This window comes from Cydia pomonella, chromosome 2 (genome assembly GCF_033807575.1).
Source record: "Cydia pomonella isolate Wapato2018A chromosome 2, ilCydPomo1, whole genome shotgun sequence".
Classification (NCBI taxonomy): domain Eukaryota; kingdom Metazoa; phylum Arthropoda; class Insecta; order Lepidoptera; family Tortricidae; genus Cydia; species Cydia pomonella.
The window spans coordinates 37,112,702-37,135,234 of NC_084704.1; the positions used below are offsets into that span (position 1 = coordinate 37,112,702).

At 37.7% G+C, this 22,533-nt stretch overlaps 1 protein-coding gene across 3 annotated transcripts in view; it reads left to right on the forward strand.

The window, feature by feature from the left end:
• The window catches only part of LOC133515571 (ATP-binding cassette sub-family G member 1), a 121,240-nt gene that overhangs the window by 92,533 nt on the left and 6,174 nt on the right, over window positions 1-22,533 (forward strand). The window contains exons 2-9 of one of the 3 annotated variants that reach the window (XM_061848136.1): window positions 9,597-9,714; window positions 10,506-10,623; window positions 11,512-11,610; window positions 13,155-13,300; window positions 18,071-18,194; window positions 19,229-19,343; window positions 19,972-20,186; window positions 21,147-21,315. In XM_061848136.1, coding sequence (XP_061704120.1) covers window positions 9,597-9,714; window positions 10,506-10,623; window positions 11,512-11,610; window positions 13,155-13,300; window positions 18,071-18,194; window positions 19,229-19,343; window positions 19,972-20,186; window positions 21,147-21,315 — 1,104 coding nt within the window. Of the gene's footprint in view, window positions 1-9,596; window positions 9,715-9,815; window positions 9,868-9,922; window positions 10,021-10,505; window positions 10,624-11,511; window positions 11,611-13,154; window positions 13,301-18,070; window positions 18,195-19,228; window positions 19,344-19,971; window positions 20,187-21,146; window positions 21,316-22,533 lie in introns of those variants that run through there. The other 2 variants (XM_061848138.1, XM_061848137.1) reach the window with 2 other exon arrangements.

Here is a 22,533-nt window from a genome sequence, read left to right on the forward strand (position 1 = left end):
CGCTACGACAGTTCTGCGTTGTGCGCAATTCGTGAGATGGCTGTGATAATGTTTGCCTGTTGTCACAACCAGAGATAGGTTAATGTTAGATCGTTTTCACACTGTCCGGTCCGATATCGGGTATTGGATACGACCACAAATAAATATATATATTTTTTAATTAATAATAATAATAATTCAGCGAACGGTTTCATAGCGAAGAGTCTCGACCAACACCTAGAGAGACCCTCGCTAGGTGGTTGGATCAAGGGTCAGATGCAGAAGGCGGTGATCTTGGACACGGCGCGGATAGTCCGCCGGTTACGGCGCTTAAAAAACTTCCGAGTCTTTTAAGTCCCGAGGCGAGTCATTTATTGAGTCTTTATTAAGAGAGCTCAAAAGGACTCGAGCCTCCGAATAAAGACTCCGTCAACAATTTCATAGGTTGTTGAACCTAAATAAAAGTAAAGAAATTTTGCGTTATTGTATTTTTTGTGTGCTATAACTAACTTATTACTTAAAGACAAAGCATTTCGAAATTTTGCAAACAAAAAATTGAGAGTTCTCTGAAAAGGACGCAAGTCCCTACAAAAGACTCGAGTCTCTAACAAATTGAAAAGAACTCGAGGTTAGTGTTAATATGTGAGTCTGAATAACCGAGTTGAGTTTCAAAGCAGAGGACTCAAAGGACTCTTAACCTTAGTCGAGTTTTAACCAACACTGTAGGGCTAAGATGGTCGGATCTTTATCATTTGTCACCATGCCTGTCACGTTCTAACAAGTATGTAAGCGCGAAAGTGACGGGCATAGTGACAAGTGATAAATATGGAACCATGCTGCCACCGCTGGACACAGTCTTGAATGATATAGATAGATTAGACACTTTATTGGCCCGAGACCACTCTGCGTGCGCGGCAGCGAACTTTACACGTGAATTGTGTGATGGAATATCTTTATTATTTAATTGTCTTTGCCACCATAGGGGTTTTATCAGTTTGTGCCATCGTTAAGCCTCTGAACATGAACTATTAGAACAGTTAAGTAGGTATTTACAAGCTGTACCCAGAAGTAGGTGTAAGTACAGTTCGCATCAAAAACAGCAGATGAAACAACATGTTAAAGTATTTTCACCACACCAACTGGTAAAGGCCCTCTTGATTGTTAAAAAACGAATGAGAAAGATGCATTTTATCCACATGTGGGGCAAAGTAGTCAGATGCAAATTCTGAGTTGTTTCCTTATGTTAGCTGGTAGAATTGCCTTTAAAATGATATTTTTTGGATTTGATTTGTTTGGTATTTCAAAGTTGGTATTTTCCTCGCGTTCAATGTATGAATCCTAAAACATGGATGACCTAGCCTAATATGTTTATTGGGTATGTTCGTCAATAAAACTAAATTTTAATACATTATAATAAATAAAAGTCACATTTCTTAGTACCTAACGTCAAGTGTCAATTATTTAAAAGTCTGATCGAATAAAATGTTTTTTCCTTTAGCCACTGAAATAATTTCATTTTAAATTCATTTATTGACAGTTTTAATACCTATAGTTCACGCACGCTGCGCGCTGTAGCCAAAATTCCCATGTACAATAAGCTATATATAGAGCGATGATGACTAGAACAAGGTAGTCCACTTAGAGTAAAGGAAAAACCGTCAGGGAAAACACTAACGAACGCTGTTATTAACGTAATTAAGTGCACTATAAAATACCTCTGAGAATTAATAGTCTCTTGTTAACATCTGTAAAGGCGGCCACTGATTACCAGTTCGCCGGTCGATATCGGCCTGTCAGTTATTCGCGTTTGTCAGCTTTTGCGAATACCTGACATGACAGGCCGATATCGTCCGGCGAACTGGTAATCTGTGGGCGCCTTTAGAGGACACTTTATAATGACGGCTAAAGGACAGTAGTCAAAAACCATTGAGAAGAAAGCTAAGCGCAATAGTAAATAATTATAGTGTGTTTTATCAGTACCCCTAGTGTAAATTTAATCGACATCATAACGTGACGAACGCGTTTGCGTTAAGTTTCATTTTGTATAGGATTTTGAGTTTCCAAAACGTCCCGCTTGGCGCGCTCTTTCTAAATCACATATCACATACAAAATGAGACTAAACGCAAACGCGTTCGTCACGTTTCGAAATCGAAATTATTTACACTAGGGGTACAGATACCTGTGTAAGACATCCGTAAGGCTAATCGTATGCTGAGAGGCATACAAGTTCTTAGTTTTGAGAGTCGCGTGCATACGGGCGGAATACAAATATGCACTACAAAATAGCACTAAAAATTTTCATCCGCTTTCGGTATTTTAAAGGGCTTTATCTAATAACCAAATAAAATTCATTTAATATATATATTCATTCATTATATATATAAACAGAGGTATTACAGTAACTGTACAAATATTAAACTAAATTAATAACTATTAGCTTAAATCTAAAATAGGTCTATCAGGCATATTACCAGGGATGCTGGCGGCATTTCCTCGTTGTATCGTAATGCTGATAAGTTGTGCGAGGAAGCCGCCAGCTCTTCGGTCTCCAGTTACGTCAACCAGACGCTTCGCGATTTCCGCAAAAAACTGGTGCGCGATAGAACCCCATGGAGCTAGAGTTTCAACGCCAAAGGTACAAAATGCTACTCCGCATGATTTCGTGCCGTGGGTTTCTCATCTCTGAACAAACAATTATGCGGATTCTACGTTTAATTGTCGCGTAGTAATTATATATTTATAGCCATAATGACATTTTTCCATAATAATTTATTTTATTACTAGCTTTTGCCCGCGGCTTCGTCTGCGTGGAATTAGTAATTTTGGGTATTTTTTATCCAATCTGCTTTTTGTTGATTCCCCATACAAGTTTCCTTATTTGAGAGACAACTATAATGTCTATAATATAACGCCTAGATAAAGTGTAATGGTAATCATTTACATTTTAACATGCTGACATCAATTATCAGCCGATGGCATTAATATTAAGTATGGATAGATTGTTTTTTTGCAATAAATAAATAAATATTATAGGACATTATTACACAAATTGACCAAGTCCCACCGTAAGCTCAATAAGGCTTGTGTTGAGGGTACTTAGACAACGATATATATAATATATAAATATTTATAAGTACTTAAATACATAGAAAACACTCATGACTCAGGAAAAAATATCCATGCTATTTTGGATGATATTTTTTGTATACAGTGTAAATTTTGTCACCTGCAATAATTTACGAGGCGAATATAAAGGTCACATTGAGCAATGTTTACTACAGAGCGAAAAAAATTGATTCTCCTATACAAAATTGATTCTCCTATACAAAATATCAATATTAGCCAGCCAAAATGTATGGGAGAGTCCATTTTTTCGCTTTTTCGGGGTTGGTCCAATAATGAAAATTGCTCAGTTTGACCTATCGTATTGAAATTATTGCAGGTGATTTAATTTAACCCTATATAATCAATAGTTGTTCGAGAATTATAATATAAATTCATAATAGGTTAAAATAATTTATATTGTAATTTAATATTATGAAACATATAAATATAAATGTATATAAGATAGGTTTATTTATTATAATACATTTAAACATAATTGCATAATTTTAATGAGTTTGTACGCCATTAAGACCTTTGTTTTTCATTATTCATAAGAATATTATAATTTACAATTTACGATATAATTGTATTTTCTACTAGGAGGTATTTGTTGCACGGGTATAAAAAACTGACCAAGTACATGTCGGGCCACGCAGTATAATGGAAATTTGCAAACAAAACTTCTGTTCGATCTAGTTTTTTTGTTTACAAAAACAATATACATAATGGATATATACAGAGGATTAATAACTAGCTTAAATCTGAAATAGGCTCTTGAGGCATTGTACCAAGGATGCTGCTGGCATTTAAGTAAATAAATAAATAAATATTATAGGACATTATTACACAAATTGACTAAGTCCCACAGTAAGCTCAATAAGGCTTGTGTTGAGGGTACTTAGACAACGATATATATAATATATAAATATTTATAAATACTTAAATACATAGAAAACACCCATGACTCAGGAACAAATATCCATATGCTCAACACACGAATAAATGTCCTTACCAGGATTTGAACCCGGGACCATCGGCTTCATAGGCAGGGTCACTACCCACTAGGCCAGACCGGTCGTCAAATTTAAGGCGATGTAATATTTATAAGTACAAGTTTAATTTTAATTCACATTTTGTATTGTTACTAACATAGTTGTAAGTTCGTGTAATACTGATAAGTCTATGGACAACAAAAGTCTGAAATAAAGAAATTTATTATATTATTATTCATATTATTTCCTCGTTGGATCGCATTGAGCTGGCGGCTTCCTCGTGGTAACGTATGGTGTTGTGCGAGGAAGCTGCCAGCTCTTCGGCCACCAGTTACGTCAACCAGTGCTTATAAACTTGTGCGCGCTGGGACCCTATGGACCTAGAGTTTCTTTGTATTACAATTTTTAGCAATAATACCAATACCAGATATAGGTACCTACATGTTATATAAATGTTAATGCCAGCGTGTCATTTGAAATGAGAGCGTTACTGGGTCATTCTTGAAAAATCTCATTTCCCTGGCCATACATATGTATGAACTTGGTTATTGAAACAACGACATATTGGAAGTGATTTCATTCCTAAGGCGCTATCTCACTCTTGCATTATTGTTTTTACATATGTCTATCCTTTTTACTCTAGTGGTGTTATTACATATTGAATGAGATTATTATGGTTTGACCTAAATATCGACTTTGACCTTACATGCCATTTGGAATTTAAATTGAAAATAATATTCATATTCTTTTAATTTTAAATTTCACAGCTCTCTTACCCTTATTCGGAAATTCCTATGATATTAGCTTCTCATTTCCATGTAGTTTTACATAAATGTATTATTATTGGTGCAACAAAAAATTTACTTACTTACTCATTTTTGGTGACTGTGTTACCCGTGTCTACAGTCCACAACTAAAATAGCTTAGCGGAATCTCCTGGGAATTTGCGAATATGCATAGCCAGGGGAATGAGGTTGTTGAGGATCGACCCAACTTCGATTGCATGGGTGCGCTTGGCGGCGGGTTCATGGGATTTTTATAGTATAAAATTCAATTTCAAGTGAGACTCTTAAATAGCATAAAATTCAATTTTAATAACTTATTTTCAAGAATATGGTACAATTTTGGTTAGTAAAATAGAAGCTGTTAGGACATCATATTCTGTCATTAAAAATGTCACACTGACTTAAGAGGGCGCTGTTATTCTCATGTAGGTGACAGTTCAGTTTAATATGAAAAAATTAGTTCCAATAAAATTCCGCAATATGGCGCGTGATCATATACAGTGTGTATTTTTGATATAACCTCAAACTTAAACTAGACGTAGGTTTTAGTGATATAAAACAATTCTGAAAGATTTTTTTAATTTAATCTTCACTACACGAGCATAATTTTTTTTTTTTCGAGCGGCAATGTATTTCGTACATCATGGTCACTTGTGACAGTTGTGACGTCGCGTCATTAATGATAATGACACGTTTTGAGTTAAAACAAATTAGTGATACATTGCCTGCTGAATTATTTTGTATGAAAAAATAAAAGTCAAATTTTTATAAAACCTATGAAAGTGTGTTAATCATGGTCTTAAATATAACGCAACCAAGAGTCAGTTCATGGTGTTTGAGTGCGGTCGCAAGAAGACAATGGATGTTCCTGCTATTTGCCTCTATGTTACCCCCATAGATAGAGTGGACCATTTTAAGTACCTAGGCCATGATCTCGCGACCGACCTCAAGGACGACCTGGATATGGAGAGGGAACGAAGGGCCCTGTCGGTCCGGGCGAATATGATCGCCCGCAGATTTGCAAGGTGCTCAAAAGAGGTTAAAGTCACACTGTTTAGGGCATTTTGCACTTCCCTCTACACTTGCAATTTGTGGGCACAGTATACGCAACGGGCATACGGGGCCCTTAGGGTCCAGTACAACAATGCGTTCCGGGTGCTGATGGGGCTGCCCCGTTTCTGTAGCGCATCGGGGATGTTCGTGACGGCGCGCGTGGACTGTTTTATACTACCATGCGTTCACGCGCTGCATCCCTGGTGCGCCGGGTGCGTGGCAGTTCCAACAGCATCCTACGAATGATAGCGGATAGGGTTGACTGTCCCTACTTGTCGCCCTGTGAGGGATTGCATTCCCCCATCAGTGTTGTTTTATTTTAAATTAGTGTTTGCTGTATCTACTAACCCCTTAGTTTGTAAGTTCTACTAATAAAAATATGTGTCCATGTGTTACATGTAATAAAAATTATTCATTCATTCATTACAGCCTAAACAACTGCCCTTTGATTATGTGGTCGTATCAAAAATACGCGCTGTATAACCGGTCAAGCTTTACATAGACCGATAAAAGGGAAGAATAGCTTTGCGACCCTAGCGAAATAACGGTACATTTTCTATGAAATTCCATTTCTGGAGAAAACCTTTTCCACTAAGTAAATCTTAACAAATCACTTTGGGTTTCATGTCGATCGCTTCAGTATAATATATTCTAGGTTTCGCTGAAAAAAAAAACATTCTTTTTTATATTGCAAATTTTGAAAAATAAAAGGAAAACCTAAAAACCTAGTTTTTCATTGTGTCAATAACATATTAAAAAATCATGGAGAATGGAACATATTTTGAAGTGGAAAAACGTTTATTTGTATAGACGATCAATTCAATTCAAATCAATATATTCTTTATTCAAATAGGCCTAGCAACAAGCACTTTTAAATCGTCAAATTTTACAAACATCTTAATCTAAATATCAGAGCAATTTATTGATGCAGTTATTATTGTTCTTAAAAAAAAAAAAAAATTATAGATATCTCAAACTTAATAATAAGAATTTCACAAAAGGATCGTCAAACACCAATCACGTGGTATGTACGTATCTCTTAAAACATAAACATAACCTTCCCTTTTCGCTTTTTCGTAATCGGTTATAAAAACGTGGGTACTAAGTTCGGCCTAGCGGAAAGGGCTATAACTTCTACATTTCGCAAACCCCACGTTGGCCAACACGTCCTTACCTAGATGTTAACCAGATTGCAAGGAAACCTGCTGGAAGGGTATGATGGTTAAACTTTTAGCGTCTATCGTGTCATGCTTTACTCTTGCATTTACACAGCGACTGAATATATATATAAAAGAAGCTCTCAGTACGTGTTTGACGTTGAAAAACGGTCCATATGACTGACACTTATTACTAAAATTTATTTCTTCTCCATAAATGTACCCGGTTCGCAGCTTCGAATATTATCCAATACACAATTTCCCGCTATCAAAAAACTAGTGATTCGTCAATAAAAGTTTTGTTTGGGTCACATCAGAACCCCTAGAGTAAATTTATTCAATAGCGTGACGTGACGTACGCGTTTGCGTTAAATCTCATTTTGTATGGGATTTGGAAATAGCGCGCCAAGCGGAACGTTTTGGAAACTCAAAATGCCAGCGCAACGCAATGCAACGCACGTCACGCTATCGAATAAATTTACACTAGGGGTACAGATTTTTTAATAAGTCAAACCTTTTGCGCGGCTTTACACTAGGTATTTGACGTTGTCAACATGTGCGCTGTACAGGTCCATAGGTTGAGCCGTGCGCGTCACAATTTCCGTAGGGTCATTTCTGAGCTCTAGTCAGAGGCGTATAGTTATTAAACTTCGTTGCACTTACATGTTGTAGTATGATTTTTAGGCCTCAGACCCTAATCTGTTAAACAAAAGCCATTGTTTCTTTTATGCGAGTGTTCAGCTCACGTATTAGCCACGTGGCAAACAAATTTCCTCCTCTCCTCCTCCTCCACTCCTTTAAAAAGCAACTGTATCGTGATAGTATTAAGGTTCAAATCTATGTAATAATATGAGCGCTCGCCTACATTGAGGTAGTCGATCGTCCTACATTACCAGAAAATTGTTATCTTATGAGCTCTTACATAGATTTGAACCTTTATACTATCAGCGGTGGCATCATGGTTCCATTTTTATCACTTGTCACTATACCCGTCTCTTTCGAGCTTATATAGTTGTTAGAACGTGACAGGCATGGCGACAAATGATAAAGAGCCGACCATCTTAGCCCTACAGGGTACAGTTGCTTATTAAACGAAATTGTTGTTTTTACAAGCTTACGCGGGAGCTGACCGCTTGCACAAAATAAACATTGGCTTTTGTTTAACAGATTAGGGTCTTAGGGGTAAAAATCATATCATAAAATCTATAAGAGGGGTTACCAATTAGTTTATTCAGGAGTCCGGTTTTTATAATAACCATTGCGGTCTGCTTCAACTTGAGTTTATTAAATAAGTAAAATAATAATAGTTCGGCGGTCCGGATTCCGATTCCGACCGCGGTCAGAATACAGAATTTTATTGGTAAAATAAAGGTACATCTTACAAGTCAAAATAAAATACAATTTTACAACTAATAATTATAGATTCAATAAAACAAATCAGTAATAGAAAAAAAAAAAATATTTCGTTTCACGGTGTTGGGTCAATGATCTTCACAATGATGTCCACCATTTGGTGACCCCTGCCCGCGTAGCCAGCGTGCATATCGTTCACGCTCCGTGGCGAACGAAACGCAACTATCACAGTCGCACTAATATTGAAGAGTGATAGAGAGAGATAGCTACGATACGCTACGGAGCGTGAACGATTGTAACGATCTATACTATAGACGGTTAGGAAACGATAAAAGCGCGACCATCTTATGGCCATCGTTGGCCAATTGCAACAAAGTTGTGTTTAATTAAACGAAATGTAGTTTTATGAATACGATTATTATGACTGCTATGAACCAGTAGAAGCTACTGACATTTTCATGTTAAGAGAGAAAAATAGCTTTTTAAATCTAACGAAGTAACGGTAATTTTTCTATGAAATTCCATTTCGGGAGAAAACGGTTTCTACTTACTAAATCTTAACAAATCACTTTGATTTTGATGTCGATCGGTTCAACATAATATATTTTAGGTTAACAGGTTTCGATTTTTTTGAAAAAAAAAAAATGTTTTGAAAATTTTGAAAAAAAGTAGCACCTATAAACCTAATTTTTCATTGTGTCAATACCATACTAAAAAATCACGGAGAATGAAAAATATTTAGAAACAGAGAAACGTTTTCTCTTCTATGTTAAAAATGTCAAAAATCAGATTTTTTTATTTGTGCGACTACATGCTCTAGAACGGCTCTGCACCCGCTCATAAATAAATAAATAAATAAATATTATAGGACATTATTACACAAATTGACTAAGTCCCACAGTAAGCTCAATAAGGCTTGTGTTGAGGGTACTTAGACAACGATATATATAATATATAAATATTTATAAATACTTAAATACATAGAAAACACCCATGACTCAGGAACAAATATCCATGCTCGTCACACGAATAAATGCCCTTACCAGGATTTGAACCCGGGACCATCAGCTTCGTAGGCAGGGTCACTACCCACTAGGCCAAGCCGGTCGTCATTAAGCTAGGCTCTATTAAGCCGCTTACTCATGCTAAAAAACCGTTTGTTTACTTTCAGGAACGAAGACCATTCTGAAGAACATCTCCGGCCTGTTCCGTTCTGGGCAGCTGACGGCCATCATGGGGCCCTCCGGCGCCGGCAAGTCGTCTCTGATGAACGCGCTCACTGGCTTCTCGTAAGTCAATAACACTATCTGTGGCATTCAACCCTGACAACGTGATGATGACAGTATCTGTATTTAACTGTTCCGCTCCAGTCAGCTGACGGCCATCATCGGGCCCTCCGGTACGGGCAAGTTGTCTCTGATGAACGCGCTCACTGGCTTCTCGTAAGTCAATATCATTATCTGTGACAGTCGCGCCTGACGACGTGATGATGCCAGTATCTGTCTCTAACTTTTCCGCTCCGGTCAGCTGACGGCCATCATGGGAGCCTCCGGCGCGGGCAAGTCGTCTCGGATGAACGCGCTCACTGGCTTCTCGTAAGTAACATCAGATAAACTTCAACCTAACCTAACGATTACCTGGGCCGCCTAGCAGATGGAGGTTCACTTGGACGCTCCAGGTGTCACTAAAGATGATGGAGGCGGACCTGCGCGAACTCCGTGTCTGTTGGCGTAAAGTAGCGCAGGACCGAGAAAAGTGGCGCTGTCTTGTGTCGTAGCCCAAATTTCATTTTCCCACTGAGCCAACGGACTAAGTAAATAAGTAAGTAACCTAACGATTAATTTTTTTAATTAAATCAAAAACGGAAAAATTCACCGCTTCGGGCAAGACCGCGACCTTTCGGGACACTGCACACTCTAGTCCGATCGCTCTTAACCAACTGAGACATCGAAGCTTACCAGAAGCGTGCGAATTTTTCAATTGCTTCATTTTTTGTTTGCACGTCTTAGGGAGACGCATATCGACATCTAATGATAGACTATAAACCCTAAAAGCTTAAGCACTTCCTTAAACGTTTCAGTATGGAAGGCGTGACGGGAACGATCCGGGCGGGCAACAATATCTGCCAGTTGGGTACCCACCAACGGTCACTGCGAGCATTGAAGCACTATAGAAGCAAGTCCGCGTATATCCTTCAGGTACGGATAGGTATCGGACACGGCACGGATAGGTATCGGACACGGTACGAGTGGGCAACAGTGTCTGCCAGCAGGGAACTCATCAGCGGTCACTGCGCACTTTGAATCACTATAGAAACAAGTCAGTGTACATTCTTTAGGTATGGACTCGATACGGATAAATATCGGACACGACACGGATAGATATCGGACACGATCCGGGCAGGTATCAGCATCTGCTAGCGGTCACTGGTACGAGCGCGGTACTCATACGTGTTGGACGGTATCCAACTGTAATGAATGGATTGGATTGGTTTGGAAAAGTGGGGAGAGTTTGTCTCCCCAACATTTTGACAGTATATAGTAAACACCCCTATAATAGAATAGGCACCAATAATGGGATGGTATAGACAAATCCTGTAAAACAAGTATTTATCATCAGTTTATAAACGCTTACAACATTTTACCATAAACAAGAGCCAAAGAGCTGTTTAAGTTTAATTATTCATGGATATTTGTTAGTTTGAAAACTAATGACGCCATACATCCCATGTCTGGAGCAAAAAAACATAGTTTTAATTGGTTAATAATATTGAAACCAACTGCATTCGCTTTCATTAAATACATAGAAAACATAGAGGACGACTTGGACATTTAACTTTTAACGCATAAAGCGGTAGGAATTTTACAGATGTCAGTGAAATATCAAAAATACTCCAATTTTTCTCTTAAATGTTCCATGGTTGGCGCCGTTAACATAGGTTCCTAGATATATCTCCATCCAATGTTCGGACTTAGTAAAGTCTTTCACCCAATTCTAATACTAAAAATCAAAAGTTGTAAAAATGTGGTATCTGTATTTGTAATGGATACCACATAGCAATAAATTTTGGATGTATAATTTTACAGGATGACCGTATCAGCCCGCTGTTCACGGTCGAGGAGCTGATGAAGTTTGCAGCCGACATGAAACTGGGCAACATGACCGATAAACTGAAGCTGACTGTGGTAAGTTTCTGACCTTTTTCTATTCGCTAGTCACAGTGGAGATAAAGATAGAGAAAAAAAATCTTGTGTAGGTATAGGCCACATAGGTTCTTTCACAACTGATACTGAACTGGTTCTTTGACGACCGGTCTGGCCTAGTTACCCTGCCTATGAAGCTGATGGTCCCGGGTTCAAATCTTGGTAAGAGCATATATTTGTGTGACGAACACGGATATTTGTTTCTGAGTCATGGGTGTTTTCTACGAGTATGTATTTAAGTATTTATAATTATATATTATTTATATCGTTGTCTAAGTACCTACAACACAAGCCTTATTGAGCTTACTGTGGGACTTAGTCAATTTGTGTAATAATGCCCTATAATATTTATTCATTTAACTCAATACAACAATGGTTGTTGACATGCGGAAAAATGCTCAGCAGCACTAACTAACTCCTGTGACGCATAAGTCTGATGTGGACTCTGGATTCAATTCTGCGACCCCAGGCTAAGAAGGTCGAACGTCTGAACCAATCAGCGATTACTAAATTGTTAAGACTAGGCTTATAAAGCAACTTGACCCAGAAACTTAAGGTCAGAAGTCCCACGATTTCCCGACAGTTGTAATAATTTCGACCTTCAATAGTACAAATGAAGACATGCAAAAGTACTAATTATAGGACATTGTCACTAATTGTCACTTAAATGATTCACGTCCATGAGTGATACTCATAAATATTTAGCATCCAAGTAAAGTCACTTTCAGTCATGGCCGACTTAAGCGCTTATTAGTTCTATACGGTCGCCGGGCACTTTTGCAAGGGGCCGGTCAACGGGTGCTACCACCGTAGTTAGCTATTTGAACTGTATGAATTTAACTAATTTTGATATTGATCACAGCGCTTGTCGGTTATATTCGTACAAATAAGACAAGTATATTACGTGTATAAGGGAGATGCACATTAGATTAGCAATCATTCATCATAAACTTGAGTGGCGTTAACGTGAGACACTTCATTCGACTCTTGTCTGATTTAATTTCTTGTCTTTTAATTATTTATATAAGAATTCAAGTCTTGGAGACCTTCTACATCTCTAAGGATAATATAATGTTTTTTATATATATATATTTTAACTCTGACACTAAAAAATAAAAAAAAAATCTCTGACTTAGAGACTTATACATTTCTAAAGAATTTTAGTATTTGTTGTTTTAATTTTTTGTGTAATTTGACATTTAGAGACAGTATACATCTCTAATAAAGTATATATTATATTATTTCATCGATTCCATATTTGTAATTTTATTGTATTTTGTCATTTTTATTGTTTGTAAAAATTTACATGTAAGAGTGCTGTGGCCTATTTGCTGAATAAATGTTTGATATTTGATTCATAACATAAATAAAAGTAGCATTGCTTTGGTTTCAAAATTTCAAATTATTATTTAAGGTTCAAATTATGTGCGGCAGGCCTTTTGAGACTAGGGGGGGCCAAAGCTAAGCTAAAGCCAAAGATCCGCAATTTAAAGACGGTTTATGTCTAATTGAGTTATTTTCAACAGATAAGTGAAGTGCTGGAGGACCTGGGTTTGTCTGGCACGGAGAAGACGCGGTGCGGTAACCTGTCAGGCGGGCAGCGGAAGCGGCTGTCCATCGCGCTTGAACTTCTGGATAACCCACCAGTACTGTTCCTAGATGAGCCCACCACGTAAGTATATGCTACCTTGTTTAACAGTTCTTGTTCAAGTTCTGGAAGTCCAGGGACTTCTGGAATAATCCTTCAATACTGTTTCTAGATTACCCCACCACGTAAGTATATGCTACCTTGTTCACCATAGTTTTTCTTCAAGATCTGGTAGAGATAGACAGTCTGAAACTGCTGGATGTCTAGATAACCTTCCAGTACTGTTTCTAGACGAGCCCACCACGTAAGTATATGACACCTTGTTAACATAGTCATTGTTGAAATTCTGGAAGACCAGGACTTCAGAAACTTTTGGACGTCTGTATAACTCTCCAGTACTGTTTCTGGAAGAGTCCACAGTCCTTGTTCAAGTTCTGGAAGACCTGGGGCTTCTGGAACTTCGAATAACCCTACAGAACTGTTCCTGGATGAACCCACCACACCCAGTAACTATATTCTAAAACCTTGTAAGAAGTGCTGGAAGATCTGGGTTTATCTGGTTCGGAAAAGATACGGAAACAACTGTCCACAGCTGGGACTTCTGGATAACCCTCCAGTGCTGTTCCTGGATGTGCTCAACACGTCAGTATATGCTTGCTAATATAGTTATTGTTCAAGTCCTGGAAATTCTCATACAAGTTTCCACTTAGAAAGTTCCCGTTCACATTATTACTCAATTTGTCATGTTTTCGTGATTATTTATTTCGAGGCAATTTTAACCTTTTTAAGTTTGGGTTGAATTTCATGGTATTTGCCCGTGATAAAATCGTGTATAAATTCAATATGTTCAGTTATTTGTTTTACAAGGGGCCAAAGTTGTTGTTTAACCGCTCGTTGATACCCGAGCAAGCGAAAGATTCCAAAATTGAACCAAGGGCGTAGCGAGTGGTGCGCGAAGTGGAATCTTGAGCGTTGCGAAGGTTTCAAGGCACGAGGGTTAAACATACTTTGCCTCCGAGTGAAACAACATTTTTCACTACACCAACGCGAGAAAACTACTAACTATGAAATACCAAAGAAATCAAATCAAATCAAAATGAAAGCAGTACAAAAATTATCGTTCAAAATTATAATTTAAAAGTCAATTAGATAACATAAGGGAAACAACTCAAAATTTGCATCTTTACTTTTATGATTATTTTGCCCCACATGTGGATAAAATGCAACTTACTCAATCGTTTTTGAAAAATCAAGAGGGCCTTTACCAGTTGGTGTGGTGAAAATTACATTTTTGCGTTAAACCTCTTTTAATTCCATCGTAGATGACACGAACTGTAGTTTTCACTGCTAAGTGGCTCAGCGTCTATTATCAAACGTGACGATTTATACAGGTTGGAGCCTGTAACACGAGCAAATAAATAAAACATAGATTACACTACTCAAACGATGACAATTTTGTTCGATAACTTTTAAAAAATTCAATGTACTCTATCATTAATGTTGTAATTGACATTGCTTGTCAAGTTGTCACGCTTTAAACATAAAAAAATTCGCAATAAATTGCGTCTTAGAATAAACTTTAAGGTGTACTAAAAAAACAAGTTATTTTTAAAAGTGGCTGAACATATGTTGGTCAATTTGAGGCGTACTTTAAAGTGTACTAAAAATAAAAACAAGTTATTTTTAAAAGTCGTTGAACAAATGTTGGTCATTTTGAGGCGTACTTTAAAGTGTACTAAAAATAAAAACAAGTTATTTTTAAAAGTCGCTGAACAAATGTTGGTCAATTTGAGGCGTACTTTAAAGTGTACTAAAAATAAAAACAAGTTATTTTTAAAAGTCGCTGAACAAATGTTGGTCAATTTGAGGCGTACTTTAAAGTGTACTAAAAATGAAAACAAGTTATTTTTAAAAGTCGCTGAACAAATGTTGGTCAATTTGAGGAGTACTTTAAGTGCACTAAAAATGAAAACAAGTTATTTTTAAAAGTCGCTGAACAAATGTTGGTCAATTTGAGGAGTATAGTCTACAGTTTAATTTATTGGGTCTGTTACAGGCCCCACCCGGTAGATATATGATATCGCGTGCGTCAAGGCGAGACATAATAAGACAGATGGGCTTAGTTAAGTTATTATCCGATATAAGTAGGTATATAATTACCCGTAATAGTGGGACTGATTTTATTAGGTCATTCCAACACCTAGAGGTGTCTTGGTGCTATTAATATAGCTACAATCTAGGGGGCGTCCATTAATTACGTGAAGTGTTTTGAGGATTTTTGCCTCCGTTACCCCTCTGTTGAGATGTCCTGAGATTTTCCTAGATCTCTCCCTCTAATCTCACGTGAGATATATTTATATATTAAGTATGAATGCGTTTATTAAATAATCAATGAAAAGTAAATAAAATACACAAACAAAAAGAAGATATAATTAATAACTTAAACTAAACATTAAAATCTAAGTAACCAAACTAAAACTGCAACTACAACTAAATATAAAATACCTCCCCCAAATCTGCTTCTGGCATAGACCCCAGAACCATATGTGAATGCGTTGGATTTATTAAAATAATAATTATTATTTTTGTTACGAGTAATATTTGCAAGGTTACGTCAAATTTTACCATATTCAAGTCTAGAAACATATTTTAACTTTAATTTTCTCGAATTTTCCAAAAAAAATCGTGATATTTGGCGAGACCCCTTTCTCCTCCACGTTATATTTGGTGATGTTCGGCTTGACCCCCAAACCCCCATCCACCGAGAACACCTCGCGTAATTAATGGACGGCAGCTTATGTTCAACTTCAGGCAAACAATGGCCACATGATGCATTGTGTCATCTACTCAGCTAAACAAAGAGTAAAAAGATTGATTGTAGTTCATACAATTAATAACTCATTTACAATGAGCATTGAACATTGAAACAACTTAAAAAATGCATTAATTAAAGATCTTACGCGGCGTTTGTTGCGTCGTGGCGTTTAGATTAATTACTTACCTATACTAGTCAATCTAATGTCACAATCAATATAAATAGCCGCCACCATACAATTGATTTACGTTCTCATTCTAAGAGTCCGCAGCAGGCTCGGTTCTCCATACAAACGTAGTTACTAGCCTACGCCTAGATTGCTCTGAAACGTTATATTAACAGTAGTATTAGGTATATATATCCACAAACATAAACATATATACATACCTATATTATTTTCTACATAAACTAAAATAGTCTTAGCCATACAGTTTCCGACAAGCAGCAAGCGAATTCGTATTGTACGAAGGGTCGGCCTGAAAACCATCGTTGTAGTAGGTAAGCCTGCTGCAGCACATGCTGAGGTTTGCTCCTTTTTAGCATCATAATTTAAAAAAAACTCCAATATGCTCGGAAATGTTCACCTTATTGTAGCAAAAATAGTACGGGAAGTTCTTCGATATGGTCAAACTCAAATTAAAAAAATTCAAACCATTATTGTCGTGTTTTAGCGGACGGGAAATTATTACTATATTGTATTTTACTTTTTAATAACATGTATCCACTAAGAAAAACGCAAACAGCCAATGAATATAGCTGCGGGCTGCGTCTACACGAAAATTCTCAGTAGTTACCACTGGTAAAAGGTGGGAAAAAGATTCCCAGTAGTTACCACTGGTAACAACTTGGTGGTAACTAGTGGGAATAACCCATCATATACTATCATTTACATTATTTTGCTTAGTAGTTACTGATTTTTAAATAGTAGGCTTGAGTCGGTCAGGACCGAAGAACTAAAAGGAATGAAATCCCACCACGGAACGAAAGGAACTAGTTCATCTTAAGCGCTCTTAATCGGTCTCGGTCCTTTAGTTCAGTAGTCGGTACGTCGGTACCTAGTAACAAATCGGTCGGGAGCGAATGATCGGAATGAGTCAAGGTCAAGAAAGTCGCTCTCTCACGCTCTCGCTCTGTTTATTTGCGAGCGAGAGCAAGACACATACCTAGTCATCCTCATTCAGATCTCGAGATTTGCTCCTGAACTAAAGGAACTAAAGGACCTAAAAGAGCGAAGTAGTTCGTTTGACCGATTGACCGAGATCGGAGCGCTCTTTTTGAAGACCGAGCGGGCACAACTCTATTAAATAGCGTTTTTCAATAATAGATATATCAACATTGTTTACCTTTTTTCTAATGCCAAAATAACGAACTAGATGTAGGTACTGCGCTTAATGAAGTAGGTATATGTGTATGTATGAGCCATTGACATCTGCTAATTAACAATTTTTTGTATTTGAATGTTCGCACATATTATTTACTTATAATAATTAATTATAATTACATGCAGACATATGTACAAGATTTACATAAATGATGGTTAATGTATATTATTTAATTATTGTTCAATTTCGTCGTTGTCATCATTTCAAGTTGTTTATTTATGTAGGATTTTTTTTTATGATTCGTCGTCAACTCCACTATTCCCCCGAGGGTATCCACAGCGGCAGGTCGTGCGCTGAGCCCACTCAATAGTCCCGTCATCCTACGATCTTGACAAGATCTTGTTTGACTTTCTCTGGTTATCCCTATTTGATATTTACCACTAGCTTTTCGGTGAAGGAAAACATCGCAAGAAAACCCGCATACATCTGTGAAGAAATTCAAAGGTGTATGTGAAGTCCCCAATCCGCATTGGGCTAGCGTGGGGACTATAGCCCGAGCCCTCTCGCACATGAGAGGAGGCCTGGGCCCGGCAGTGGGACGTATATATAGGCTGAATTATTATTATATTATTAGTTATATTGACGGCCTTGGTTCTCTTGCGTCTCTCATTGCATTTCAATATTTTCAATGATTCATGTTATCTTTTATTTTTCCAGCGGGCTGGACAGCGTGACGTCAGCTCAGTGTATAGAAATGCTTAAGAATTTGGCACGCTCTGGCCGGACGGTCGTATGCACCATACACCAGCCTACTGCCTCAGTCTACTCGCTTTTTGATCAGGTAATTGACACTTTTCTAACGTCTTCTTGTCACGGTGTGAGATCACAGTTTATGTGTATAACGTAAATGAACAAATACCTGGTACCTCTGTCTAGTACAGTATAGATTTCCTATATTTCCTAAAATGTTTTTATTTCTAAGACCCTAATCTATTAACAAAAGCTATTGATTGTTAAATAAATTAATCTTATCTTACCTTATTGTTTCTTTTATGCGAGCGACTCCCGTGTTCACGACCTATAAAAGCAACAATGTCGTTTAAAAAGCAACTGTATCATGATAGTATTGAGGTTCAAATCTATGTAAGAGCTCATAAGATAACATGTTTTGGTAATGTAGGACGATCGACTACCTCTATGTAAGATTTGAACCTTAATATTATTACGATACAGTTGCTTTTTAAAGAACATTGTTGGTTTTCCACGTGGCTAATACGGGAGCTGACCACTCGCATAGAAGAAATAATGGCTTTCGTTTTACAGATATTTTCTGAAATATCTGTAAAACAACACTATTTGAGAAAATTCATACTATTGGTATCGTTATTAACCAATATAATATTTATTAACCAACGATCAAGAGAAGTTTCTCAAGTCGACTGGTTTTTCGTTTACACTGAAAGAAATGTTTGCATAACTGTAACAAACATTTTGGTTACTGTTTACACAAAAATTGGGACTTGCGAACTATGTGTTATATGTTACAAAACCGTGTTTGGCTATCAGTGTTCAGTGGCTGGGTATACACTACAAAATAAGTTTTGTAAATTTATGCAAAGTTTATTTTCTTATAACCGTAGTTTAGTTACTTAGTAAAGTTACAAAACCAGTTCGGCTATTTTTTTTTTTCAGTGTATACTTAATACTTATATAAGTATGTCGTTTATTTAATAAACGACTCTCATATCATGAGGAACATAAAGCCGTTTAGGATTTTATGAAAAAGTCCTTGTAGTTGTTATTCTTAATATACCTATGTAATTTTAAAATATATAATATATATATAATATAGGTTGGCAAATTATGCATTTGCAGGTATACATATTGGCAGACGGTATGTGCGTATACCACGGCGCGAGCGAAAACACAGTGCCGTACCTCGCCGGTGTTGGTCTCCAGTGCCCAAAATACCACAACCCCGCCGACTACAGTGAGTACAAACTGCAGTATACACAAGTTACACAACAAACCTTATATTATTACCACGGCGGAACACATTGTCTCGTCATACATTGCATCGGTATTTGTATTAACCAGCATGTTGATCATTCGTGTGGCGGCTAATCGCATTGAGGTTAGGTCGGTCTTCGGACAAACTGGGCTGGACTGATTCCATTCGGGACGGAGTGATGCTTATCCATTCTCTGTGAAATACGATAGGGTACTTTCCTAATAGTCAGTTTCTTTTTTAGAACTGTCAAACAATTTGCCACTGGAATTCAGTGTTGCCCGAAAGTTAATTTGAACCGTATTGTGACCATATTGAAAATCACAGTCAACTCACCTGGGTACTTTTTATATTTCTATCCGATTTACTAAATAGCATTGCGTTTTAAAATGACTGCTATTTATGCTTTTCTTATAATTATCTAGTGCTTTATTTCGTGCATGGTGTGAAATAATTTATTATAAAAACAGGAAACAACCCTATTACTTAATCGATGTATTTGCCTCGTCACCGTACTAGGTATGTGCTGACGGCTTAGAGACTTTCGCTACACTTAGTTAAAAAGGAGTAGGTACCTATATAAACTTATACCTAAACTGTTCAATTTCAGTGTTAGAAATAGCGACCGGCGAATACGGTAGCTTCAACGAGTTATTAGCAGTAGAATGCAACAAGATGGACTGGACGCGCGCGCCGACGCCGACGCCGAGCAAAGCCGATCAGCTGTGCAAGACCGCCGTCTCCGCCGCGGTCACACCCCCGCCCGAATGGTACAGATTGGGCGTACTGTTCAGACGGTGTTTTATACAACAATATAGAGACTGGGTGAGTATTATCTTATCCAAGACAATTCGTAATAGAGGTGGATTGTTACAGTAACCTTTGTAGCCACAGTAAATTTTCTGACATCTTTCGACACATGATTATAATTTTTAGAACGCAATTTGACTTTGATCCTTTTTATTTCACTGATATGTGTTAAATTTGTTAAATATATAAAAGTAACGCCAACTAATAGAGCATAGGCCAAAGGTATATTTCGAGCATTTCAAAGTCAAATGACGTGCTAACTTTTAATCATGTGTCGAAAGATGGCAGTAAATTTACTGTGGCTACAAAGTTTTCTTTAACAATCCACCTCTATTACAAATTCTCTTGCAGCGACGCCGGCGCCGAGCAAATGTCCTATTGCTCGATGTGCTACCCAAAAGATCACACCTTACTTAAATCAACTGCAATAATGTTTACCCAACAAACCTTGCAAAAATATCTGACACACTATGTCTCTCAAAATAAGATTGTGACAGACATTGTTACACGCTTTGTTTTGTATAGGATATATAATTGCAGGAGAACTGCGCAGGTCGGGTCTGGGCCGAGCCCTCCGAAATTTCATTTTTCTTTAGAAAAAATCGATCACGTTATAGAAATCGAAGACTCGGAAGCCTCGGCCCGGACATTTACTCTACTCTTTGGCCCGGACCTAGACCGTTCTAGCGTGAATCATCCTTAAAGTGCAAAATATAAACCCGACAACCTTAGGGTCTGTTTCACAAAGTCTGAGTAAAGTATTGGATAGCTAATTAACAAAATTAACTGCCAGATAAAGCTTCCTGCAAAAGTTAATCTACCAGTCAAGCTTATTTGAAGATTGTGAAACGCCAACGATGATTATTCGTCAGATTAAGTGCCAAGTAGCTTATTCAGGATCTTACTTGGACATTGTGAAGTAGACCCACACTGCGCCCGTTTACTTTATTCATCATTGCAAATTTGTTCTTACAGACGGTGACCCACCTAAAAGTCCTGTTACACATCGTGGTTGGCGTGTTGCTGGGCTTACTCTTCGATGGGTCGGGGAACGACGGCGCCAAGACTTTCTCAAACCTTGGCTACCTGATGATATCCATCGTTTACCTGATGTACACGTCGCTTATGCCCGGGATATTGAAGTGTAAGTCTGCACTGCATATACACTGTAGGTGGTTTGACATACCACTACCCAAACTTGAGTTACCTGATGATATCCATAATTTACATGCTGTACCCGTCGCTTATGCCCGGGATATTGAAGTGTAAGTCTGCACTGCATATACACTGTAGGTGGTTTGACATACCACTACCCAAACTTGAGTTACCTGATGATATCCATAATTTACATGCTGTACCCGTCGCTTATGCCCGGGATATTGAAGTGTAAGTTTGTATTGCATGTCTGTGTGAAGTTTGACATACCACTACCTAAACTTGAGTCACCTGATGATAGTGATGATATCCATAATTTACCTGATGTACACGTCACTTATGCCCGGGATATTGAAGTGTAAGTCTGCACTGCATATACACTGTAGGTGGTTTGCCATACCACTAACCAAACTTGAGTTACCTGATGATATCTATAATTTACATGATGTACACGTCGCTTATGCCCGGGATATTGAAGTGTAAGTCTGTATTGCATGTCTGTGTGAAGTTTGACATACCACTACCTAAACTTGAGTCACCTGATGATAGTGATGATATCCATAATTTACCTGATGTACACGTCGCTTATGCCCGGAATATTGAAGTGTAAGTCTGCACTGCATATACACTGTAGGTGGTTTGACATACCACTAACTAAACTTGAGTTACCTGATGATATCCATAATTTACATGCTGTACCCGTCGCTTATGCCCGGGATATTGAAGTGTAGGTCTGCACTTCATATACACTGTAGGTGGTTTGACATACCACTACCCAAACTTGAGTTACCTGATGATATCCATAATTTACATGCTGTACCCGTCGCTTATGCCCGGGATATTGAAGTGTAAGTCTGTATTGCATGTCTGTGTGAAGTTTGACATACCACTACCTAAACTTGAGTCACCTGATGATAGTGATGATATCCATAATTTACCTGATGTACACGTCGCTTATGCCCGGAATATTGAAGTGTAAGTCTGCACTGCATATACACTGTAGGTGGTTTGACATACCACTAACTAAACTTGAGTTACCTGATGATATCCATAATTTACATGCTGTACCCGTCGCTTATGCCCGGGATATTGAAGTGTAAGTCTGCACTTCATATACACTGTAGGTGGTTTGACATACCACTACCCAAACTTGAGTTACCTGATGATATCCATAATTTACATGCTGTACCCGTCGCTTATGCCCGGG